Below are 21,372 nucleotides of genomic sequence, written 5' to 3'. Positions count from 1 at the left end.
TCTGGTTGCAGTTAAAGTTAAAGGTTTAAACGGTTTGAGGACGTAAAAATCAACGTACAATTCAACAACAATTGAGTTAGTTAGTTATTTTATTTATATTATTATTATTTTTCATTCCATTTAATGTTTATTTGTTCTTTTCCCAAAGTTTAAGACATATAAAGCAAAAATAATTAATACTATAAATTGTAATTTCTTTTTCTCTACATTTTAACATCCATTTTCATATACATTTTTTATAGTTTTTAATAATTATATAAAAATACGTGGACACGAGAAATGTGGACAGACAATTGTGGACATAGAAAAAAAATACATGTACACGATAAGTGTGGACAGAAAATTGTGGACATAGAATAAAAATACGTTAACAATTATTATTTTTTACTCCATTTTATGTTTATTTGTTTTTTTTCTCCAAAGTTTAAGACATATAAAGCAAAAATAATTACTACTATAAATTGTAATTTCTTTTTCTCTACATTTTAAAATCCATTTTCATATATATTTTTTTATATATTTTAACAATTATATAAAAATACGTGGACACGAGAAATGTGGACAGACAATTGTGGACATAGAAAAAAAAACATGGATACGATAAGTGTGGACAGAAAATTGTGGACATAGAAGAAAATAAGTTAACAGTTATTATTTTTCATTCCATTTTATGTTTATTTGTTTTTTTTCAAAGTCTAAGACATATAAAGCAAAAAAAATTACTACTATAAATTGTAATTTTTTTTCTCTACATTTTACCATCTATTTTCATATATATTTTTTATATATTTTAATGTGGACAGAAAATTATGGACATAGAAAAACAATACATGGACACGAGAAGTGTGGACATAGAAGAAAAATAAGTTAATAGAAAAGATGTGGACATATAAATGGATGAAAAAATGTTAAAAAAACTTTTATTTTCATTTATTAGTTTTTTTTTGTTTGGTTAAAAGAATTATTTGGTAACATATATATTTAGTTTATAAATAGTTCATATTTGAAAAATATTTATAGAGAGAACTGAGAAGGTAAGCGTGGACGGCTACATGTAGACATATAAACATGTAGGAGTACATGCGTATGAGTGTGGACGGGTAATCATGAACGGTTATTTGTGGACAGATATGCATGAACATATGCATATGGATAAAATATACATATGGATAGATAGACGTGCGTGGATCTGTACAATGGACAATTATTTGGTGGTGATTTGTGTTTGTGTGACAAAACATATATGCCAAACAAAATGTCAACCTTATGAACAATGAGATATCAAAAGCATAAACAGTTAGCAATGAAGCTCTTATCCTTTTCCTCAGCAATGTTCCAAACACCATCTTCATCTAATTCAATTTCAGAGGTAGATGGCTTTTCAAAAGATAACCATAAAGGTAAGTCCTGAGACAAAGAAATAAAATGTTTTAAGAAAACACAGGATAAGAGTATTTCCGAATGCCAGACGGAAGAGACATAAACAGATACCTTTGTGTACTGATTCTTTACACGAAGTGAACCTGAGAAGAAAACTAAATCTATTGTATATATGATGACTTGCATAGAAGAGAAATTGGGACGAGAATACACACTCATACTCCAATTGTTTTTCCAACTGCTTCAAAAATTAACAAACGAAAAGGGAACAAATCACCATCAATAAGAACATGAATAGGAAAAAGTTTGAATCTTTGTCTCATACCAATCATTGCAAGATCTACGGCTAGAGTTGCAGGGTTTGTGTCTTTGCAGATTTGCAGAGGTTCTAAGAGGAATTGCAGCGGCTCTAAGAAAATTAAAAGTGTGTATGGCGCCAGAGGTTGCTCGTGGTGAAGAACAGAGCCCTTTGTCTGAGCTAAACGAGATGATGATTGGTTCAAGCCTTTTGCTGGAGTTCAACGAGAGAGGGAGAGTGGTTCCGTCGGCGGGGTTTAGGGATGTAGCTTTCCATTAACGATAGATATTGTTATTTAAGCGGATTAGGGATTGTGATTTGTGAGAATTGGGGAAGTTAGAATTTTATCAGTTATTTTTTTTTTTTTTGGGCAAAGAATTTTATCAGTTAATGATTTTGTTTTTTTTTTTTAAAATCTGATTACAACAAGAAGGTAACGAGAGAGAATAAGCTTTCAAAGGTATAATGGACAAACGGTAAGATAAATGTGTGTTGCAAGTGGGATGTGTTTTTTAGTGTAATTAGAAAGTCAAAATGTGTTTTCCAATGTAAATTTCTCGTTCCCAACCAGGTACATGCCTATGATGGAGGTGTGTCACCCACGTACAACGAAAGCTCCTGGTAATATATATATATATATATCTTTCTTGAAGTAATGTCCATGTCTTTCTATGTCCACTAAAAAAACTGAGGATTGTGTGTGTTTGGGCTTTGTCGTATAAGGAACGTTGGCCTCGATTAGGTTGCGAAATGGTGCTGTCACCATATCCGGGAGGAGGAGAACCGAGCACATGATGTTAGGACCCATGGGAAACCTTGTTATGGTTGGTCCACAAGAGTTCGTAGTCTATCGAAGGGTCGTTCCACGTCAGTTTTACATTAATCTTCCCTATGATGGGTTTGTGGGACTTGGATTACCTCTGCCAGCCAATATTGATGCAGTGGGTGCTGTTCCTATCTGGTAATACCTTTTACGTTTCTTTTATTAATTTTAATTAGTTACCACTCAATAGTTCATCATTGATGAAAACTTGGCCTAAAACTCCCTTTTAAATATAAGAAATGACACGTGACGTCTCCATATCTTGTATTGTGTTTGCATGTTTAATAACACTTAATTATTTGTATTTTAGGATGACACTGATGAACCAGGGTTTGCTACGAATCAACCTGTTTTCACTTTACCTGCGAAATTATTATTTTCATGGCAATGATGGTGGAAGCCTAATCTTTGGAGGTGTCAGTCAGGAACATTACGAAGGTCACCACCAATATTTTGATCTCGTCGACAACTCTAACCAGTGGAAGATTCATATGTATTCGGTTTCGGTTGCGGGTCATCTAGGTAACAATCACTTGTTTACTTGAAAAATGATTTTTTTTTTCTAGTAAAGTAACCAAAATCATACTATCATTTTGTTTGCAGCACAATACTGTGATAAAGTTCTGATAGACAGTGGTTGCGAGTACATTTATGGGCCTCCTGTAAGTATCAAGGAGTATATTTACTTAAAAGTTAATTTAGAATTTTTTTTCTTTTCTAATGTAAATATTTATGGATTCTCATGTCTTGTTTGCAACTTGTTTACTAGCATATTATCTACAGAATCAACCGACAAATTCTTGGTCGAGAAGTAAGTTATATTTGTGTATATATTATATATTTTAAAATAAATTAGCTTAACACTAATATATGTTTGAGTGTATGCGTATAATTTTTTAATAGGTACCCCTTTATGGACCAACAATACTTACTCACGATGAGGCCGTAGGTATATTAGACTGGCCCCATGTGTCATTCAACTTTATTGAAGGTGATGAGGATGCTTCTTTAACCATCCCTCCAGAGAACGTAAGTAACAAAAGCTATAATTTTTTTTTTTTGGAGTTATTTGTTTGATCACATATAGCTTTTGTAGTATGTAATTGCTGATGCGGATGGACGATACATCTCGGCTTTCCGACCTTTGGTGTTCCAACCTGGGGATGAGGCATACTTGTAAGTCAAACATTTTTAATTTGATTTGAACATTATGGTTGTTTAGATTATATTTTTTGAAGACTATTAATACTTTTAATTTGATACAGTGTTCTAGGTCTTCCATGGCTCCGTCGATACCACACTGTCTTCGATTTTGGGCAGGAAAGGATTGGCTTTGCTCTTGCTGTCCAATAAGCTTAATAAACTTACCTTGTTTTTATGGTTTTATGTTAAATGACCGATTTATATTTTACGGTTAAGCATTATGGTTATGGCTGTGTAATCTAATCTATTAAAATAGGAATACAAAATTAGATTATCCCTTAGTTTTCCATTATATTTACAATGGCATGCCACTGAAATTATTAATTAACCTATCTTTTAGGATTTTTGTCTTTTCTCTTCAATTAATGTATTTCCAAAATCAAATTATAACTAAAAAATCATGGCAACAATAATTAATAAACCTAACTTTTAATATTTTTTGTATTTTCCTTTTTATTATACATATGTGTATTTGAAAATAATTAATTCCATATATACATTTCGTAATTACATACATTATACGGTAATTATTTTACTAATTCCACATATACGTAATAAATAGTATACAACAATTTCATTATACATAATCATAAAATTTTGATCCATAAAAACAGTTTATACAATAATTTTATTATATATAATCATAAAATTTTGATCCATAAAAAATAAAAGTACATTTGTGTGATTTTACAGGTCGTATTCTAAATAAATGGATGATATAATTAAGGGTTTACATGATAAAATAAAACTACTCAATATAAACTATAAAATTATTGTGTTTATAAATGTCATATTAAAAAAAAATTAAACGGGTAAATTTTAAAATATATATTATCACTTATACAAATAAATATTCATTTATCAAAAAACTAACACCTGCGCGGGTGCGCGTGTCAAGTTCTAGTAAATACTTATGATGCACGCTTGCTATTTTAATCTACTTTCTATGACTATTTTTATTCATGCTTCTTTTAAGATAAAAGCAAAGTTATTTATTTGTTGAGAGGGGGGGAAGGGGTGAATCAGTCAAATGTCTTCTAGAGAAAATAGGATGATTTAAAACATTTGTGGTATTTAATTTTGATCCATATCATCAAATCATAGCGAGTGAGAGAGTTTCCAACCTATCTCTTACCGGAAGTTTGTGCTCTTCTCCGAGCTGTTTTGATCCGCTATTGAAAAATGTGCTTCAGAAACTGCAAGTCTCCTGCACAAGGTTTATCGTACGGATGCGGCAGTTGCCGTTGCTTCTCCTGATCTGCGGTGTTGAAGCAGAAAAGCAGCCATCATGAGTATCTAGCTTGCAGGTTAGTTTCCTTTATCAAAGCTGTTATGGATCATGTATCAAATACATGGTTTTGGTGTTCCTATGTTAGATAGGATATTAAAATGTATCTTTCTACAAGATCCAAGAGAAGGGTATACCTTAAGATAGATGTCAATCCCATTTTTTCCTTCTTCATATGTGGGAAACCTTGAATACATACTGTACTATACTGTTTGACAGGCCTACAAATTAATGAGATTAAAGTATTTTCAAGTCGTTTTTGTCCAATTTATTTCCAGCAGTTTTACTTGGGACAATTATGTGATTCTAACTTTTATATATAGTTTTATGATTTTTGCTTTTATCCTCTTGAATACTCTCTTAACCTTTTTTTTTTCTTTTTCTAGTCAGACCTGATATTTGTCCTGATACATGAATTCTATCTTAGGCCTGTGGAGGAAAAAAGTCAGCTGAATCTTCTTTTTTTGGTTTTTGTAACTGAAGACAGCTGAATCTTGCCTGTCACTGAGTGTGGTGTTGCCAGTTGCCTTCAGCTTCCCATACCAGAGAGGTCTTTAAGTTTCTTGATCAGAGAGAAAGGCTGCGCGGTTGCTTTTCTTTTATTGTTCTATCTTGTCGCCTATCAAATTTCCATTCTTGATTTTTTTTTTTTTAAATATGTATGCACTATTGAAAATAGAACGAGTGTTTGAGCTTGTTTATAATGTAAGACATTTTTCAGCAGTTTTTTCTTACAGTATATTAAAGCACATATTTTTGTTAATCTTAAGTGAGAATCGATTTTAGATTAAAGAATGAAAAAAAAAAATCATCATTCAAGACACACCTTAGCTGATAATTCAAAACAAATTTATCAATGATCCGATGATGTAATTTTATAAGCTGGGCCGGGCCGAGCCTAAGCCTAAGCCCCTTGGAAGCAAACATTTTAATGGGTCCCAACCTAGGGTTAGGACAGAGAGTCTTTAAGTCTCTTACCCACGTGGCTTATATTCATTGGCTCACTAACTGTTTGTCATAAATCATTTTAACGAAAAACTCAGACACTCTCTCGCTTCGCTTCAGGATTTTCGCCGCCGCCTCCTCCGGTAAGATTCAGATATGGCCACCACCATCACATCCAATGCGCCGCCTAAATCCTTCTCCTTCACACCTCTGAAAACCTTAACCTCCAGATCCTCATCTCTCTGCTTTCCACCTCGCAAGAATCACCAGCGTCTATGCCTATCCATAAACGCCGCCGTATCGCCACCTCCCTCAAACGCAACCCGAAACGCACCTTCACCGGATTACAGAGTCGAGATCCTCTCCGAATCCTTACCCTTCATCCAAAAATTCCGAGGGAAGACCATCGTCGTCAAATACGGCGGCGCGGCCATGACGTCTCCGGAGCTCAAAGCCTCCGTCGTCAGCGACCTCGTCCTCCTCGCGTGCGTCGGTCTCCGCCCCATCCTCGTCCACGGCGGAGGTCCAGACATCAACCATTACCTGAAACAACTCAACATCCCAGCTGAGTTCCGCGACGGTCTTCGCGTGACCGACGCAACGACGATGGAGATCGTCTCAATGGTTCTTGTCGGAAAAGTCAACAAGAATCTCGTATCGTTGATCAACGCGGCCGGAGCTACTGCAGTGGGGCTGTCGGGACACGACGGACGTCTTCTCACCGCACGACCTGTACCTAACTCAGCTCAGTTAGGTTTTGTCGGAGAAGTTGCGAGAGTTGACCCCAACGTGCTGCGTCCTCTCGTTGATTACGGTTACATTCCGGTGATTGCGTCTGTTGCGGCGGATGATGCTGGTCAAGCTTACAACATCAATGCAGATACGGTGGCGGGGGAGCTCGCGGCGGCGCTTGGAGCTGAGAAGCTGATTCTGCTGACCGATGTGGCAGGGATCTTGGAGGATAAAGATGATCCGGGAAGCTTGGTGAAGGAGATTGATATAAAGGGAGTGAAGAAGATGATTGAAGAAGGGAAAGTTGCTGGTGGGATGATTCCGAAGGTTAAGTGTTGCATAAGGTCTCTTGCTCAAGGAGTGAAGACGGCTAGTATTATTGATGGGAGGAGACAGCATTCTCTGCTTCATGAGATTATGTCTGATGAAGGAGCTGGAACTATGATTACTGGATGAAGTTTGATGTAATAGATGATCTCAATCATCAAAATCAAGTTCATGTTTTTTTTTGTATTTGGGAATGTCAATGCTGTCTGGTTAGTTGAGTTAATCTTTTTCTCTCTTTGGAGACAATAAGGATAGTTGAGTTAATCTTGTTCTTTCTCTTTCTCTTTTGCTTAGCTTTGTTACTATTTCTACATTCTGTCAAACTATCTTATTTAGGCAAAGAGTTTTGGCATATGTTAGATCCTTCATGATTTAGTTACTTCCTGATTTTAAGTTGCTTTGGTTAGTTCCTGATGGCCATAGGATACACAAACAAAACCTGCCTAAGCGGTCAGGTTTTCTATCCTATAGACATCATGAACATGACTAAGCGGTCGGGTTGTGTCCATCCTATAGATATCATGCAGGACATGAACATAACTGTCAAACCTGTATGCTGCCGATAAACATTTTAAGGGTGTGGGCCTCCCAAAATCAGTTTTCCCTGAGTCCAAAGTTCAACACTCCAATCATACTACCTTTTATGCACTTGTTCGGGTGTTGGGCCGCATATTACGATCCATAAAAGGGTGTATATATAAAAGTAAGGAAAGATAAAAAAATCAATATAATTAAATAAATAAATATAAGAAAATAATAAATATATGTTTGTCGATTTTTTTTAAAAAATATGCATAAATAACTGTATCATAAAGTAAAATACAAATGTTACATATGCTTACATTAAACAAAATAAATTATGAAAAACCGTATAAATAAAATAGCCAAGAGGGACACAGCATAGTCTCTATATAGAAATATGTATTGTGATTAAATATTTAAAATAATTTATTTTTAAATACACGATAAATGAAGTTTTTTAATATGTATTTTTAATGTAAAAAGCCAAAATAGCATATATACTTTAATTTCTAATTAAACATAATAAATATATTATAAATGATCTACGATACAAATAAACTTTTATATAATAATCTTTTGAATTTTTTATTCATTACAATGTGATGCAAATGACTAGATTGGGATAGATGTGTGATTGATTAGAGTTGGGAGGGGTGATAGCGTCTGACCACTCAAGTAACCAGGTGAGATGTGTTTAGAAATGGAAGTAAAATTGGATGTTTGGAATGTTAGTAAAGACGAAGATAGAAAAGAGACAAACCACTAAACCACGAAAATTAGGAAAATAATATATTAACGAAAAAATTAAGAAACGATGAAAAATAATTTCTTCCCATTGTATAAACTAGAATTTTATATAAAATACATATAGTTTTTATCGTGAATATGTAGTACAGTTTTTTAATATTTTATATTATAAACTTATTACTATTTTTATATTTTCGTAGAATCAGAAATATAATTTACTATTAATAAAATTGCAAATATAAACTTTTGTTGTATCTAATTTACAATGCGTTGGTCATATAATTTGTGATTGCAAATTAAATTATTAATTTACCTGGTTACTTTAAATTGGCTATATATATATTAAATAAGCATTGTATTTTATGTAAGCAATGTTTGTGTTTTCTATATGTCTTTATAATTTACACATCAAATATTCTTAAACATTTTAATTAAAATAAGTAACTAAAAAATTTAGATATTGTGTATTTTATTCTCAAAATAACAATTTAATTGTTAATTTATTTAATGATTTTTGAAAAACATATAAATTGGTAAAGAATGCAAATTAACATAATACAATCTAAATAGTACAATTTCTAATTATCTATTAGTGGTTTTTGTTAACTTAAATAAACAAAATCATTTGTGGACTACATATTAATTAAATGGTAATTTAAAAGATATTTTGTTTTAAATTTAATAGGTTAATTCTCAATAATTTGATCTACTTATTTAAAATTGTGTAACAATTGATTTTCTTTTATAGTAGGGTTAATGTCAATAGATAGGTTTGACTGCATGGCTAAAAAGCTATATCCCATCTCTGTATTTCAGAGACAATTGTACTCCCTGAACACTAGTTGCTAATGAAATGACTTACACCAAAAAGATAGAAAGTAGAAGAATTTTTTACCTCCTAGGACACATTTTGTCTTTGGAATTACACATTAACACACTCCTTGCTGGAGGCACACATTCTTCATGTGCAATGTCCTACATACCCTCAATCTTATGAAACCTTATCTAATACTAACTAGAGGAACTAACTGGACATCCTAACTAAGGTTAAAAGTATTTTGATTTTTTTATTGAATATTCTTTATTTGTTTGAATTTCGAATTTCAAAAATATATGTTCAATTAAAACATTATCCTATATGCTTTTACGATTCCCCCAATTGACAAACCCTAGACTGGGCGACTCACTCTCCCTCGATTGTCTCCTTCATCGTCACCTTCTTCACCTTCTCCACCAAATCAAACCCAGAAATCTCCAATCCTCGATTGTCTTCTTCATCTCCACCTTTTCTTCATTCTCCTCCCGCGAATCATGACGAAACCGCAGTGTAAGAAGAAGAAAGGAAAGACGACGCAGCAGACGCCACCAACGCAAATCGACGGTTAGTCTCTAAGCTTTTACGTTTCTTTAAGCTTTTATTGAAATTAGGGTTTTTATTAGAAATTAGGGTTTTATAGTTATTGATTTCACATCTCATCACTAACATCAATGCTAAATTAGGAACAGTCGGAGAAGACCTCCGTCTCCCACCCAGATTATTCGCAACTGATAGGTTCCCCGTCAGGCGACTCAATATCTACTCCTCGCCGGAGATTCTGCCGTTCATTCGCCATGTTCTCCGAGGTACTCCGGAGTTCGATACTATTCGCCAGTCACCTTTTGGGAAGCTTTTCGACATCCCTGCCCGCCAAGCTCCAGTTTCCTGTAAGATGATTCATTCCTTCCTCTCGCGTCAACTTCTATGTCTTCCAGAACACACGCTCTGGACGGCTTTTGGTGGGAAGCCTCTCCGTTACGGTCTCCAAGAGTTTGGTACCGTCACCGGCTTAGACTGTCGGCCCTTCCCGGAAGGGTATCACCCAGACATTGCTAAATCTGTTGTTCCTGGCAAAGACAACGTATGGAAAAGAGTTATTGGCAAGAAGAAGACCATAACGATTGCGGAACTATGTCGTATGCTCGAAACAGGTCACAAGATGTCTCAATGGAGGAAGATACGACTTGCGTTGATTATCATCGTCGACGGCGTCCTCTTTGCTTGAATACGCGCTCAGGTGATTGCGGCCCCGTCAGCATGAAGTTTCTTGAGATGCATGCCCATGGTGACCCAATCCATCACATGGAGAGCCTAACAGACAAAGCAGTTGACGACATAAGGAAGCAGTACGCTCTGGACATCTACAAGACTATTGTCATGCCATCTTACTATGCTCTCCGCTTGCCTTTAGCCTAAGTATCTCTTCTTATAAAACGTTGTTCGACTTACTCCTACCTTTTGTGTAACATATGGGAGTTTAGGACCTGTTGTTTTATGTTTTGGGTGCGATGCTTGCCACTTTCGGGCAAGAAACTACATACGCTGTGCTTACTTAATGTTTAAACTTTAAGTTACGGATAACATGCCTTCTCATTTACTCTTCTAATTATTGTCTATATCATCACTCTCAATTATCCACAACCACATCAATTTGTCCTGTCCACGTCCACACGTTCAAATAGTGAGTTTCGGAATCATTTAATATTATAATAAAACAATAATAATTATCCAAGATCTTTATGATTTTTCTTTAAAATCATTCTACAATACCCGGTCCGCCATTTCTAATTCATTTGGTTGAATTTTGTCGCTCAATTAGGTGACCGCATCGCTTTTCATTTCTCAATTAAGGGTATCCGCCGCCACTGCTTATCAACCACCCACCAGCCATGAGCTCCAACAGCTCTTCATCTCGTTCCGTTCAACGCAGATCAACAGTTGGCATACCTACTCGCTGCTGGTGTGGAGCCAATCTAACAACCTACGCCGCCGAAACGAAGGAAAACCTATACCGGAGATTCTACAGATGTGAAATTGCCGTTCAGGTAACTCGTAACAATTGTTCTTTTTTGTCATCTCGTCTGCATCCCAAATTAATTTTTTCCTGTCAACAGAGGAAATCAGAACACCACTTGTTCAAATGGGTTGATGAGGCTTTTGTTGATGAGATAAACAATCTAGATGCAAAAAGATGTCAGCTACAGGCCGAGATTGAGTCTTATAAGAGGTCGACGACACTACGCTTTCAAGCACAAGACAAACACATCGAAGACGCCCTCCTGGAGATGAGAAAACTTATCGACGAGCAAAGTAAGCTTATGGCTGCCACAATATCAACTACTACCATCACCCTCATCCACATCCATATCTGGAATTTCAGCTGCATCATATTCTGTGTCATCAAAAAGAGGGGGAATATCAAATTCCTCGTCATCAACATCCTCTAGCCTCCGCGGCGGGCCCCTACTTCTACTTCCTTGTTCTGCAACATTGACACCACTCCCCGCACCACCACTCCCCACACCACCACCACTCCCCGCACCACCACTCCCCACACCACCACCACTCCCGCACCACCACTACCCACACCACCACCACTCCCAACATCATCACTCCCCACGCCCCCAAAATTCTCCACTTTCGCTTTGTTATCTCCAACGCTACCACCACCAACTTCAACCCAATGGTCAAAACAACTATTAGTGTCACAGAAGTAGGAACGAGGTCCATTCTTCTTCTTCAACCCTTCAACAATCTCATCCTCGTTGAACACAACATTGACGGCATTAGAACCTCCATAGTCGCCCGCTAGCAACGGATCCCAAAACTCCTTATCATATCCCCTAGGCCTCAACTCTATCTCGTCCAGCTCCCTTTCAACATTCTCTTCTTCATCAGTTCCCAAACTGCAACCACTGACTTCTTCTGCCTTGCAACTATCACTGAACATTATCCCTTCCACTTTCTCAACTTCACGTACGAAGTCATCATCATCTTCTAGATTAATAACTTTGGTCTTCGATGCTGCAGATGATAAATACCCTTTTCTAGAACGCCCTGACCCAAACTCCCCACTTCCTTGAAATCGAGCAGCCGTAGGTGAAACAAAACACATTCCACTGTCATCCACAACCTCAGTGTCCACGTCTTTTGGTTTTGCGTCAAACCGAGCAAACAGGTTCATCCCTCCTTTTACCTTCATATGTTGACAGAAATACTTCAGAGAGCAATCACTTGTTATAAGTACCGGTGGCGTTCGGATACCGGTCGCAAGCTCAAAACTTGATGGTGGCCAGTAGCTTAGTGATACACGGAAATGCCCTTCATCAAGTCTAAACTCCCGGAGAACGTTATCTTCAAGTTCTTTGAAACCCAAACCGGGGTGAATCTCAACCATTCTCCCCATCTGGTTCTTTTCGATGACAAAATCCCACTTCCCTTCATCTCCGCATACCCAGTCACCTGACAAAACCAAACATTGGTCATCCATCGCCGATGTACACGTTCTTCTTCCTTCACCTACGAGACCATCAAAGCTACAATTTTTAGACCTAAATTTGTCGTAAAATCTGATTCAACAAAGTTCATATCTTTCCTCACATTTGGTTGAACTAAAAAACTAGACAATCTTTAAAAATTACCTTCGGCGTCGAAGAACTTCCTCCGTCGTCGAGATGAAGAGAATACATGCATTTAATGACATACCTACATCTTTACAGACAAAACGTCCTTCACCTTTAGATTCGTTTTCATCCAACGGTTAAGAATGGCCCAGCTCACCTACCTTAATAACAAATAACGTTAACTAGGATACACAACAAGACAAAACTCTCTCCCCTTACTTTGGTCCCAACTAACCAGACAATGGTTTAACAAAACGCCAAACATCTCCTTCCTGTCCCAGTTAAGCCAGCGAGGGGTAGTAATGTCCACCTTTTGCCACCTGTATGGAGAAAGTGCCCCTCCAGCAAGAAGTGTGTTTTTGTGTCAAAAAAGACAGAAAAGTGTCTTAATGGGTAATCAACTCAAAGTAGAAAGTGTGTAGTATCATCTCTTTTAATCCAACTAGTCACATTCTCAGCGAAAGGTTCCTGTTCTGGCTCATTTGGGCCTAAGTTTCATTCTTGGGTTTCCTTTGATCCCAATTCTTCTCCTCTGTGGTCTGACCCAATCAAGGAACAGCTGAATCCAAAGCATACACTGATGTGGTATGATTTGGTTGGCCCCAGATAGATACTTTAAACAGAGTGGTGGAGCACACGAGACAGAGATGGTAGGCTACGACGAACCTTCCTTTAATTACACTGCCACCGACTTTTGGACCCACGAATCTACGCAAGTTGCGATCATTCAAGGACCCATTTTAATTCCAAAGTCCCACCAAGTTGCTCTCTTTTTTAAATAGCTTTTGTCTTCTTTCACTCTTATTGAGATGCTTTTCTTCTACTTGATTGGCTGAGTTTTCAACTGTAAACTGACACTAACTGTATTGCTCCATGTCCGAACACTAAAACACTGTTGTGTAAGATCAAAATTAATTTTCTTTTGTCTGTCCTATTCGAGTTGCGGAATCTCAAGAATAACCCATTGCACTGATTTCAACCTTTTGTTACTTTTCATGTCCTAATAATACCAAAAGAATAGATTCTTTCAAGATTTTTAGATTAAATAAAAATCTTTAATCAGTAAAAAGAAACAAAGAACATATTATTTCATCAAAACAGATCCATGTCTTTTTGTATCATCATAATAATCATCATCATCAGTGCCCTATCTAGTGAACGCATCACACTACCTTTCAACCGCCAAAAAGCCAAACAATTAAAAAAAACAAAGAGCAATGTTCATGATGGTTTCCCACTTTAGCTTCCAGCGGAGAAAAGATGAAAAGACTCTTTGTTAACTGGACTTCACCGAGTCCAGAACTATCCCTCTTGTTCTTCCCGGTGCTCCCCCGTTAATTGAAGATAAATCCAACACGATCCTGCTCACCAAAACACGTTTCATTAATATAAACTCTATAGAAAGATCAATCTATAAATAAAAAAAAATCAAGAACTTACATGTCGTTCTTGGTTGCTTCTCCTGTTTCTTGAATCATAATCTTATCTTCCTTCTTTGTCACTGTGTGCTCCTTGGGAAGACTGATCCCTTCTACTGCTTTCATCAAACAATCCAATTAAGATTACTTGTCAAACCTAATTAGTATATACATTGCGTCTACACTCTTTTAGTTTTGGTTTTTATTTACCTTCTACACCATTCACAGGAGCGTCATCGTTTATCCCCAATAGATTCTGAGAACAGAGAGAGCCATTGTTGTACATCATCAATCAAACTGCTTTAAGAGGATGATTATGCGAGTTAGATTACCTTGAGGTTCTTGTAGCATTCCTCAAGGTTGTCATTATACAAGATATGTTCAAAAATGCCTGAGGACTTCCCAGCTTTGATCTCAGCTTCAGCGTTTCTAAGCCGCTTTTGAATCTGCTCCTCTGTCTCAGTTCCTCTGTTTATTTTTAACACAAACATTCAAAGATCTGAAGAAACAACAGCTCATATGGTTAAAAAAAGTCATGATTGTTACCGAGCACGGAGCCGATCTTCAAGCTCCTTCATTGAAGGAGGACAAACGAATATGAATACAGCATCAAGAGAACTCGCCTTCACAGACCTCGCTCCTTGAACATCAATGTCAAGAATACATCTCTATAACAACACAGAAAAAAAGAAGATAAAGTTAAATCATTTTAAAAGATCAGCAGATCATAAGAAAAGTTATAATTACCTTTCCTGAATCTGTTACAACCTCAACAGACTCAATGCTGGTTCCGTATAGATTACCATGAACAGAAGCAAACTCAAGAAACTTCCCGTCGTTGATCTCTTTCTCCATCACAGTTTTATCAGTGAAATGGTAATGAACACCGTTCTTCTCCATACACCTCGGAGATCTAGTTGTGTGGCTCACAGAGAACCCAAACATCGAAGGAAACTCTTTCATGAGCATCGTTATAAGCGTTCCTTTGCCAACTCCTGAAGGACCGCTTATCACAATAGGCTTCTCAGCGTTTCCTCTCACTCCTTTGCTCCAAGCAACAACCTCTCTCCCTAAGAGTTTCCTTTGTTCCCGGACAAAAGGACTGTCCACCTAATGTCAAAATGTTCAGACACATGAGAAAAACAAACAGACAAAGCAACACTGATGTTTCTAGATACTAACTAACCTCAAGGAACCAGATTGAGTCGTCGGAAGCTGAGCCTTTTTTGATAACCAAGATCCGTCCTTGTTTAAGAACAATGGCGGAGTAGCCTTTGCAGGGCTTAGGACCTGTTCCAAGAACAGTAGGACTGGACCTGAAACACACTCCAACATTAATTGAAGCAGAAACAGCTGGAGCAAGATGGGATCATATAATACACACCACTTGTTAGTGGTTTTGTCATGGATCTGAACTCCAAGGAACAAAGGGTTCCCTTCATGACTTCCATCAATCACATACTGCAAAAGATAAACAAGATTAGTTCTAAGAATCATTCAAGATTAGTTTCACATTCTGAAAACATTATAGGCTTACGGATCGATCCCCAATTTGGACAGTTGTATCTCTGTCTTCGCCAAAGCCATTGGTGTGTTGTCCATTAACCAGATGATCCACAAAGAAAGCTGCTGCTTCTCCCTATAAAATAAGAAAATCAAAAGAATGTGAGAAAGCAATGAAGAAAGAAGAGCAACGAAGTGAATCGCGCCAAAAAGAGGCTCACCATAGAGGCTTTTCTATGCTTCCAACTCAGCCTGAGCTATGCGCACAATCACAAACACAAGAGATCAAACACACACACACAAACAAACAAACAACAAAATAAAGGTTGGACCTTTCTCTGTTTTTTTCAAAACCCATCAAAAACACAAAACTTTGGAAAAAACGTAAACAGGGATCTCAATGAAAACAGTCTATTAGAACAAAAGAAGCCAAACCCAGAAAGCATTTGTTCGTTACCTTTAGGAAAGACGAAAGCTTTTTGGATCGAATTGGAGCGAGAGGATTGTGTATTTTTATATCGGCAAATTATGAAAAAAAGTGGGGAGACGAGAGAATTGAGAAACAAGTTATTGGGGGTGCTTTATTTGAAGAAGAAGGTATCAGTTTTTATGGCGAATTGATAATCTCTGTGTCTGGAATTTGATGTGCAATCGTCGACAAGTCCCAAGACAACTTGGAGACAAAAGCGGCCGTGACGGTGTGTGACCCTCCTAGGAAATCTCGGAGCACCTTCTTTTTTATATTAAGGTTATTATATTTGTGTACTCTAATAATGATGTTTAATTAGAGTTTTGATTTTGATTAAAAAGGTTGAGTTAAGACAAATATCAAAAATTATACTAATAGATTTAGATTTATATTAATTCCTAGACATCCACATCTTAAAAACAAATAAAAATAGTATGTATTAATATTATAATGTGAGAGTCTTTCAAAAAAATTGAAAGACCTTTGCTAAAACTTTTCATTTTTGATTTTTTTTTAAAACTTTAATATTATAATATTAATAGATATACAATAATTTTTTTATTTGAGAGATATCAAATAATAACGCTCCAATTAGTAAGAATAAACCAAGCCGTGTTGGTCGTAGTGAGTTCCGGTTAAGTGTTATTGGTTTATATATTTTGATTCATTTAGAAATCTATACAGTATTTATAAATCCAAGTAAAATATACAAATTTTTAAATTCTTTCAGATTAGTATTTACAAATCCGGAGGTTTTCCCTCGGATTTGAGCCTTTATATTTTTAACAAAGAAATCCATGCAAATCCATTCAAATACATTATAAAATCAAATATGTTAGTAAATTCGTATGATTGAATAACATTTAATTTGAATTAGAATTTATGAATCATTGAACGAATAACACATAATTTCAGTACGTATTTTAAAATCATAAAATCAATAACACTAGATTTAGTTTGGATTTTCAAATCCATCAAAATATACCAACCAATAACCCTCAAACTTCTGTTATTTGGGTTCAATTCGTGGTGCTCATCTAACCGTACTTTAATTGGAATATTGTATATCAAGATTTAGTGAAATTAGTTTTTGGATCCTTCCGTTAGAAAAAAAAAACTTGTAGAAATGATATGAAATATTATCAGACCCAATATTATCATAAAGGCATAGCAAATTCAAAACAATTATTTAAAAAAAAAACTTTATTCCTCATACACATTTATTATTGAGATACGAAGGAGGTGTTAATATTTTGAAATTTGTGTCAACTGCTATTTTAGTATATGTATTTCATTTGAAATTTAAGTGGCACTAACTTTACGGAAAGATGGAGTAACTTTTTATAATGCTAGTATAGTACTACTACAATAAGTATGATCTAAGAATAATTAATTTTGATTCGTTGGTAACTTGGTAAGTCACGTGCAATCATTTTGTACTTTAGTAAAATAATGCTGACTTAAATGTTTTGATACGCATAGTTAACCATTGTACATTTTAGCTAGCCTTGCGACTTTTGTCCGACCAGAACCGAAATTTTTGATTTTCGGTTCGGTTGCGGTTTTGAGTTTAGTTTAGTTTAATACGATTTTGAAAAGTAATTCGGTTTTCGGTTCGGTTCGGTTTTTGACTTTCAAAAAAAAATAAAAAAAACTCAAAAATAACCAAAAATATCCGATAATAACCAAAAAATTGAACTGAATTTATACAAAAAAATCGAAAATATCTCAAATTAGCCGAAATAACCGAATTTGACAGAAAATAGCAGATTTTTTTGGAAAATTAGACCGGCATTAACCGAAAACCAAAAAACGATTATTTTTGGAAATAATTTTGAAAACTGAAATTAACTGATAACCGAACTGAACCAAAATTTAATTCGGTTAATTTTGGAATATGTTTTAAAAATTTTGGTTAACCGAAATCTGACGGTTCGGTTTCGGAAAACCGAAGTCGCAGGACTAGTACATTTAATGACAAAATAATATTTTAAAATTTTACGTATAAAATATACTATGTATCTTTTTAAATAATGCATGTTATACTACTATTTAGTTGTCCGTAAAAGATCAATGTTTTAGATTTTATATGTATCTTTAATAATAAATTGTAAACTTTCAAAAATGTTAATTGACAATTTTAAATTTATTGATTTGCTATTGATTTAAATTTATAGAAAATTGTTAAAATTTTAAAAATTAATGTATTGATAATTAAATATTTTTTTATATTTGTGAAAATTTTAAAATATGTATTATTTAGAAACGGAGAGAATAAATATTAAGATCACACCATTCTAATTTTAACTCAATTATATGTAATGTAATACGTGTAGACTATGAGTCTATAACCTGCATATGTACATGGAGGAATCGGGAATATTGTTTTGCTATCTAAAGTTAATTATAGATTAACGATCGATTTTTTATATTTTTTGGTTTTGGGGATTTAGATTTTAAAATTTACAGCTGATCAATTTTAAAGTATTTTATTTGAAAACAAAATAGATATTAAGTGTTTTCACCTTTTTGATGCAAATGTGGAGAACAAAAATTGTTTGATGACAAACATTCAAGTAGACAGACTAAATAATAAAAACCATTCAATACATCAAGTATCCTATTTTCTTACAGATAGGTGGTAGTTTTTATTTTATAAATCGATGCATAAATCTTGTGATTTTAAATTTAGGTTTTGGTGCTGCGAAAGTATAATAATGCAAATATCTCGTTTAATCTGTGAATGCTCGAGAAACTAAACCTTTTTAAAGTTCGTTGAGATCTCTATAGATCTAATGAAAACAAGAAATAAAAAGAGAAATATTCATTTTATTAATCAAATCATAAGTTGAATACAATTCTAGGAATAAAAAACTTATTTATATAAAAACAAAATAATTTTAAAACTAGTACAAAAATTTAAGATAGTTCTTTTTTTAACGCTGGATAATTATGCTATTACAACTATGAGAAATATTACATACAATTCTACAGCCAACAATTCTACATGTCGTATGAGGATTCACGCCTGACTGTATCAGCTGAGCCACTCTATCAGATCCACGCTTGACAGTATTCCTTGTGCCATGTTGTAGATCTCTTGTAAGCACTTTCTTTTTTAATTCACATAATTCCGCATTCTCTAGGAATTGAAACTCAGATCTCCTGGTGTGGAAACATTAATGAACTTTTGGTCAGACCACTAGACCAAGGAAACTTCTAATCTAAGATAGTTCTAACTAAGTAAAATAAATATCTAATATATAATAATAAACTATATAATCAGAATATTCAGAATATATCCAAATATCTCTTTGCATCAGGTTTTAACCTTAAATTTAATATGAATACATTAAAATGTATAGTTTTCCAAAAAAAAATTAAGAAGCACAATTTTTTTTGTTCAAAAGAGAAGCATTTATTAAATACATATTCGTCCAGTTTAGATGACACGTCGGTCATTTAGTTGTCACATCATTATAGACGATGATAATGGTTACTAAGATCATTTTCACTATTCGGAGCTTGCATAGGTTTAAAACTAATGATAAGATTTAAATCAACTTCTTCGAAAGGCAAGCCAAAAGCGGTAGACTGAAAGAATTTCAGACGACTAAACAAAATGGACCACAATTAGTTAACGTATAGAAGAGGTTAACAAAAAATATAATTATGTAAAACGTGAGACTAATGTTAGACAAAGTCATACGAGATTAGTTATAAACATGAGAGGTGTCCCCAAAAATTCAAAGTTTGAATAACATGAAAATGATTTTGACCAAACCATCAGTCCTCCAATTCTGAATAGTGGAAAATGGACAAGGACATCAATACATAGTTTTGTCCTCGTCCTTCTTTTTCTTGTACCTTGGAACATTTCTCTTTTTCGTTATTCCAGTACCTTGTATAGAATAGTCCAATATGACCATTTGCGCAAATAATATTATCCATGATCAATAATTAAACATTTCTAGAATCTATATATCGGTAAGACGTGTGAAACCCTTTGGATATATTGCGTGTCATCAAGTTTGGTCAGACAGACTCAAACTCAAAAGAGCTGCAAATTTTTCGGGCTATAACTATTTAACCACAATAGTTGAACCAATCTTTTTTTTTTTTTAAACTAAATACTAGTCGACTAAAATACGATTTCTTAATCTAAAAAAGTACATTTAGTATCTTGCGCTTGGCATCTCATAAACTGGAACGTTCCTTGTAGTAGCCATAGTTCTCACCTAACCAGAGCTCGAACTCTCAGCCAAACAGATGGACCATGTGGAAACTCACACAATTGGAACAAACCAAACTGCCAAATCTGGATAACACGTAGTCGAAGTCTTGGGGCACCAAAATTCAAATGGATTAATTAGAATAATATCTTTGTTTTTGAACGACAACTAGAGTAATATCAATCTCCAAGAACATATAGAGAATGTTGGTCATCTGTCGAAAAAAAAAAGGCTACAAGAAAAAAAAACATGTATTAACCAACGGTAGTAATCCAGTAGCGCTTGAGAGAAAATAAACATAATACGGAGAAATTTTGGTTCGATTCCCGTTGGCTACCCGAACTGCTTTAAATGGCTAAAATTCGTAGAGTGCTGTAGGTTTCGTGGAATTAGTCGGTTGACCTCAGTCGTCGCCGAGTCCCCACGGTTATAAAAAAAAAAGAAATGTGTTAGAGATATTGCTTAGGAACAAAACTATTTTGGATCACAAAAATTCAGTTGAGTAATACGAATGAGATTCTAGGAGATGGAACTCGGAAGAAGACAAAGTAATTTTTTCTTAGACCAAAGCGATCTAGAAACCATTTTCAGTTTGGAAAACAAAAAGATGATGTGTGACACTAATACTATTAGAATTAGAAGAGACAACGTCGTGGACTACGACCTGGTCTCCTTATGGATGCTACACACTAACGTGTTTCCAACGTTGCATTCAAGCAATTGATTTTTTTTTTGTGACGTTGACAAGTTTTTAACTATCCTATTTTCTATTGGTATCCGTCAATTTCATTATATGATATGTCAACCCCCACCCCCAAAGAAAAAATCACAAAGATTTTCTATCCCATGATGATGATTCGTGCCGTAAGCTGTAATCTGACATCAATCAAAATGGGTTAGTTGATTGGGCTCTGCTGAAAATGCGATGATTTGTAGCCCAGCTTGACCCAATTGTTTTACAAATCGCAACAAGTTTTATATTTTTTTCTCGAGTTTATTTCTTCCTTTCCACACAAACTATAATCGGTGCTTGATTCGGTGAATC

At 35.0% G+C, this 21,372-nt stretch overlaps 4 protein-coding genes, 1 long non-coding RNA gene and 1 other non-coding gene across 8 annotated transcripts; 4 read left to right on the top strand and 2 right to left on the bottom strand.

Annotated features, from left to right (window-relative positions):
- Positions 1-142: 142 nt before the first annotated feature.
- On the bottom strand, positions 143-1,733 carry LOC111215373. The gene is made up of 2 exons (XR_007316575.1): positions 1,492-1,733; positions 143-1,407 (listed from the first exon to the last, which is right to left on the bottom strand). It is a non-coding gene; the product is annotated as an uncharacterized LOC111215373 (long non-coding RNA).
- A 786-nt stretch (positions 1,734-2,519) lies between these two features.
- On the top strand, positions 2,520-3,263 carry LOC106364978. Its single transcript, XR_007316576.1, has 3 exons — positions 2,520-2,639; positions 2,812-3,023; positions 3,105-3,263. It is a non-coding gene; the product is annotated as an uncharacterized LOC106364978 (transcript).
- Positions 3,264-5,989: 2,726 nt separating this feature from the next.
- On the top strand, positions 5,990-7,337 carry LOC106368203 (acetylglutamate kinase, chloroplastic). Its single transcript, XM_013808112.3, has one exon. It carries the CDS (start codon positions 6,094-6,096, stop codon positions 7,123-7,125), a length of 1,032 nt encoding a protein of 343 aa, XP_013663566.1. The 5' UTR covers positions 5,990-6,093; the 3' UTR covers positions 7,126-7,337.
- Positions 7,338-7,573: 236 nt separating this feature from the next.
- LOC106419627 lies at positions 7,574-10,663 on the top strand. Of its 2 annotated transcripts, none has more exons than XM_048741223.1 (2): positions 7,574-9,646; positions 9,772-10,663. In XM_048741223.1, the coding sequence occupies exons 1-2, from the start codon at positions 9,577-9,579 to the stop codon at positions 10,305-10,307; spliced, it is 606 nt and encodes a 201-aa protein (XP_048597180.1). In that variant the 5' UTR covers positions 7,574-9,576; the 3' UTR covers positions 10,308-10,663. The 2 variants fall into 2 exon arrangements, with proteins under 2 accessions (XP_048597180.1, XP_013715895.2); XM_013860441.3 differs by having other exon boundaries at positions 9,766-10,663.
- A 308-nt stretch (positions 10,664-10,971) lies between these two features.
- On the top strand, positions 10,972-11,529 carry LOC106363561 (uncharacterized protein At4g04775-like). Its single transcript, XM_013803283.2, has 2 exons — positions 10,972-11,127; positions 11,197-11,529. Exons 1-2 carry the CDS (start codon positions 10,972-10,974, stop codon positions 11,527-11,529), a joined length of 489 nt encoding a protein of 162 aa, XP_013658737.1.
- A 2,245-nt stretch (positions 11,530-13,774) lies between these two features.
- On the bottom strand, positions 13,775-16,351 carry LOC106368204 (guanylate kinase 2). Of its 2 annotated transcripts, none has more exons than XM_048741222.1 (11): positions 16,084-16,351; positions 15,848-15,883; positions 15,661-15,762; positions 15,508-15,584; positions 15,310-15,439; positions 14,871-15,233; positions 14,670-14,791; positions 14,456-14,591; positions 14,334-14,379; positions 14,146-14,239; positions 13,775-14,066 (listed from the first exon to the last, which is right to left on the bottom strand). In XM_048741222.1, the coding sequence occupies exons 2-11, from the start codon at positions 15,848-15,850 to the stop codon at positions 13,982-13,984; spliced, it is 1,158 nt and encodes a 385-aa protein (XP_048597179.1). In that variant the 5' UTR covers positions 15,851-15,883; positions 16,084-16,351; the 3' UTR covers positions 13,775-13,981. The 2 variants fall into 2 exon arrangements, with proteins under 2 accessions (XP_048597179.1, XP_013663567.1); XM_013808113.3 differs by having other exon boundaries at positions 15,848-15,878.
- Between the last annotated feature and the right edge of the window lie 5,021 nt (positions 16,352-21,372).

The sequence above is a fragment of the Brassica napus genome, chromosome A9 (genome assembly GCF_020379485.1).
Source record: "Brassica napus cultivar Da-Ae chromosome A9, Da-Ae, whole genome shotgun sequence".
NCBI lineage: Eukaryota > Viridiplantae > Streptophyta > Magnoliopsida > Brassicales > Brassicaceae > Brassica > Brassica napus.
This window is presented reverse-complemented; position numbering and strand designations above follow the sequence as displayed.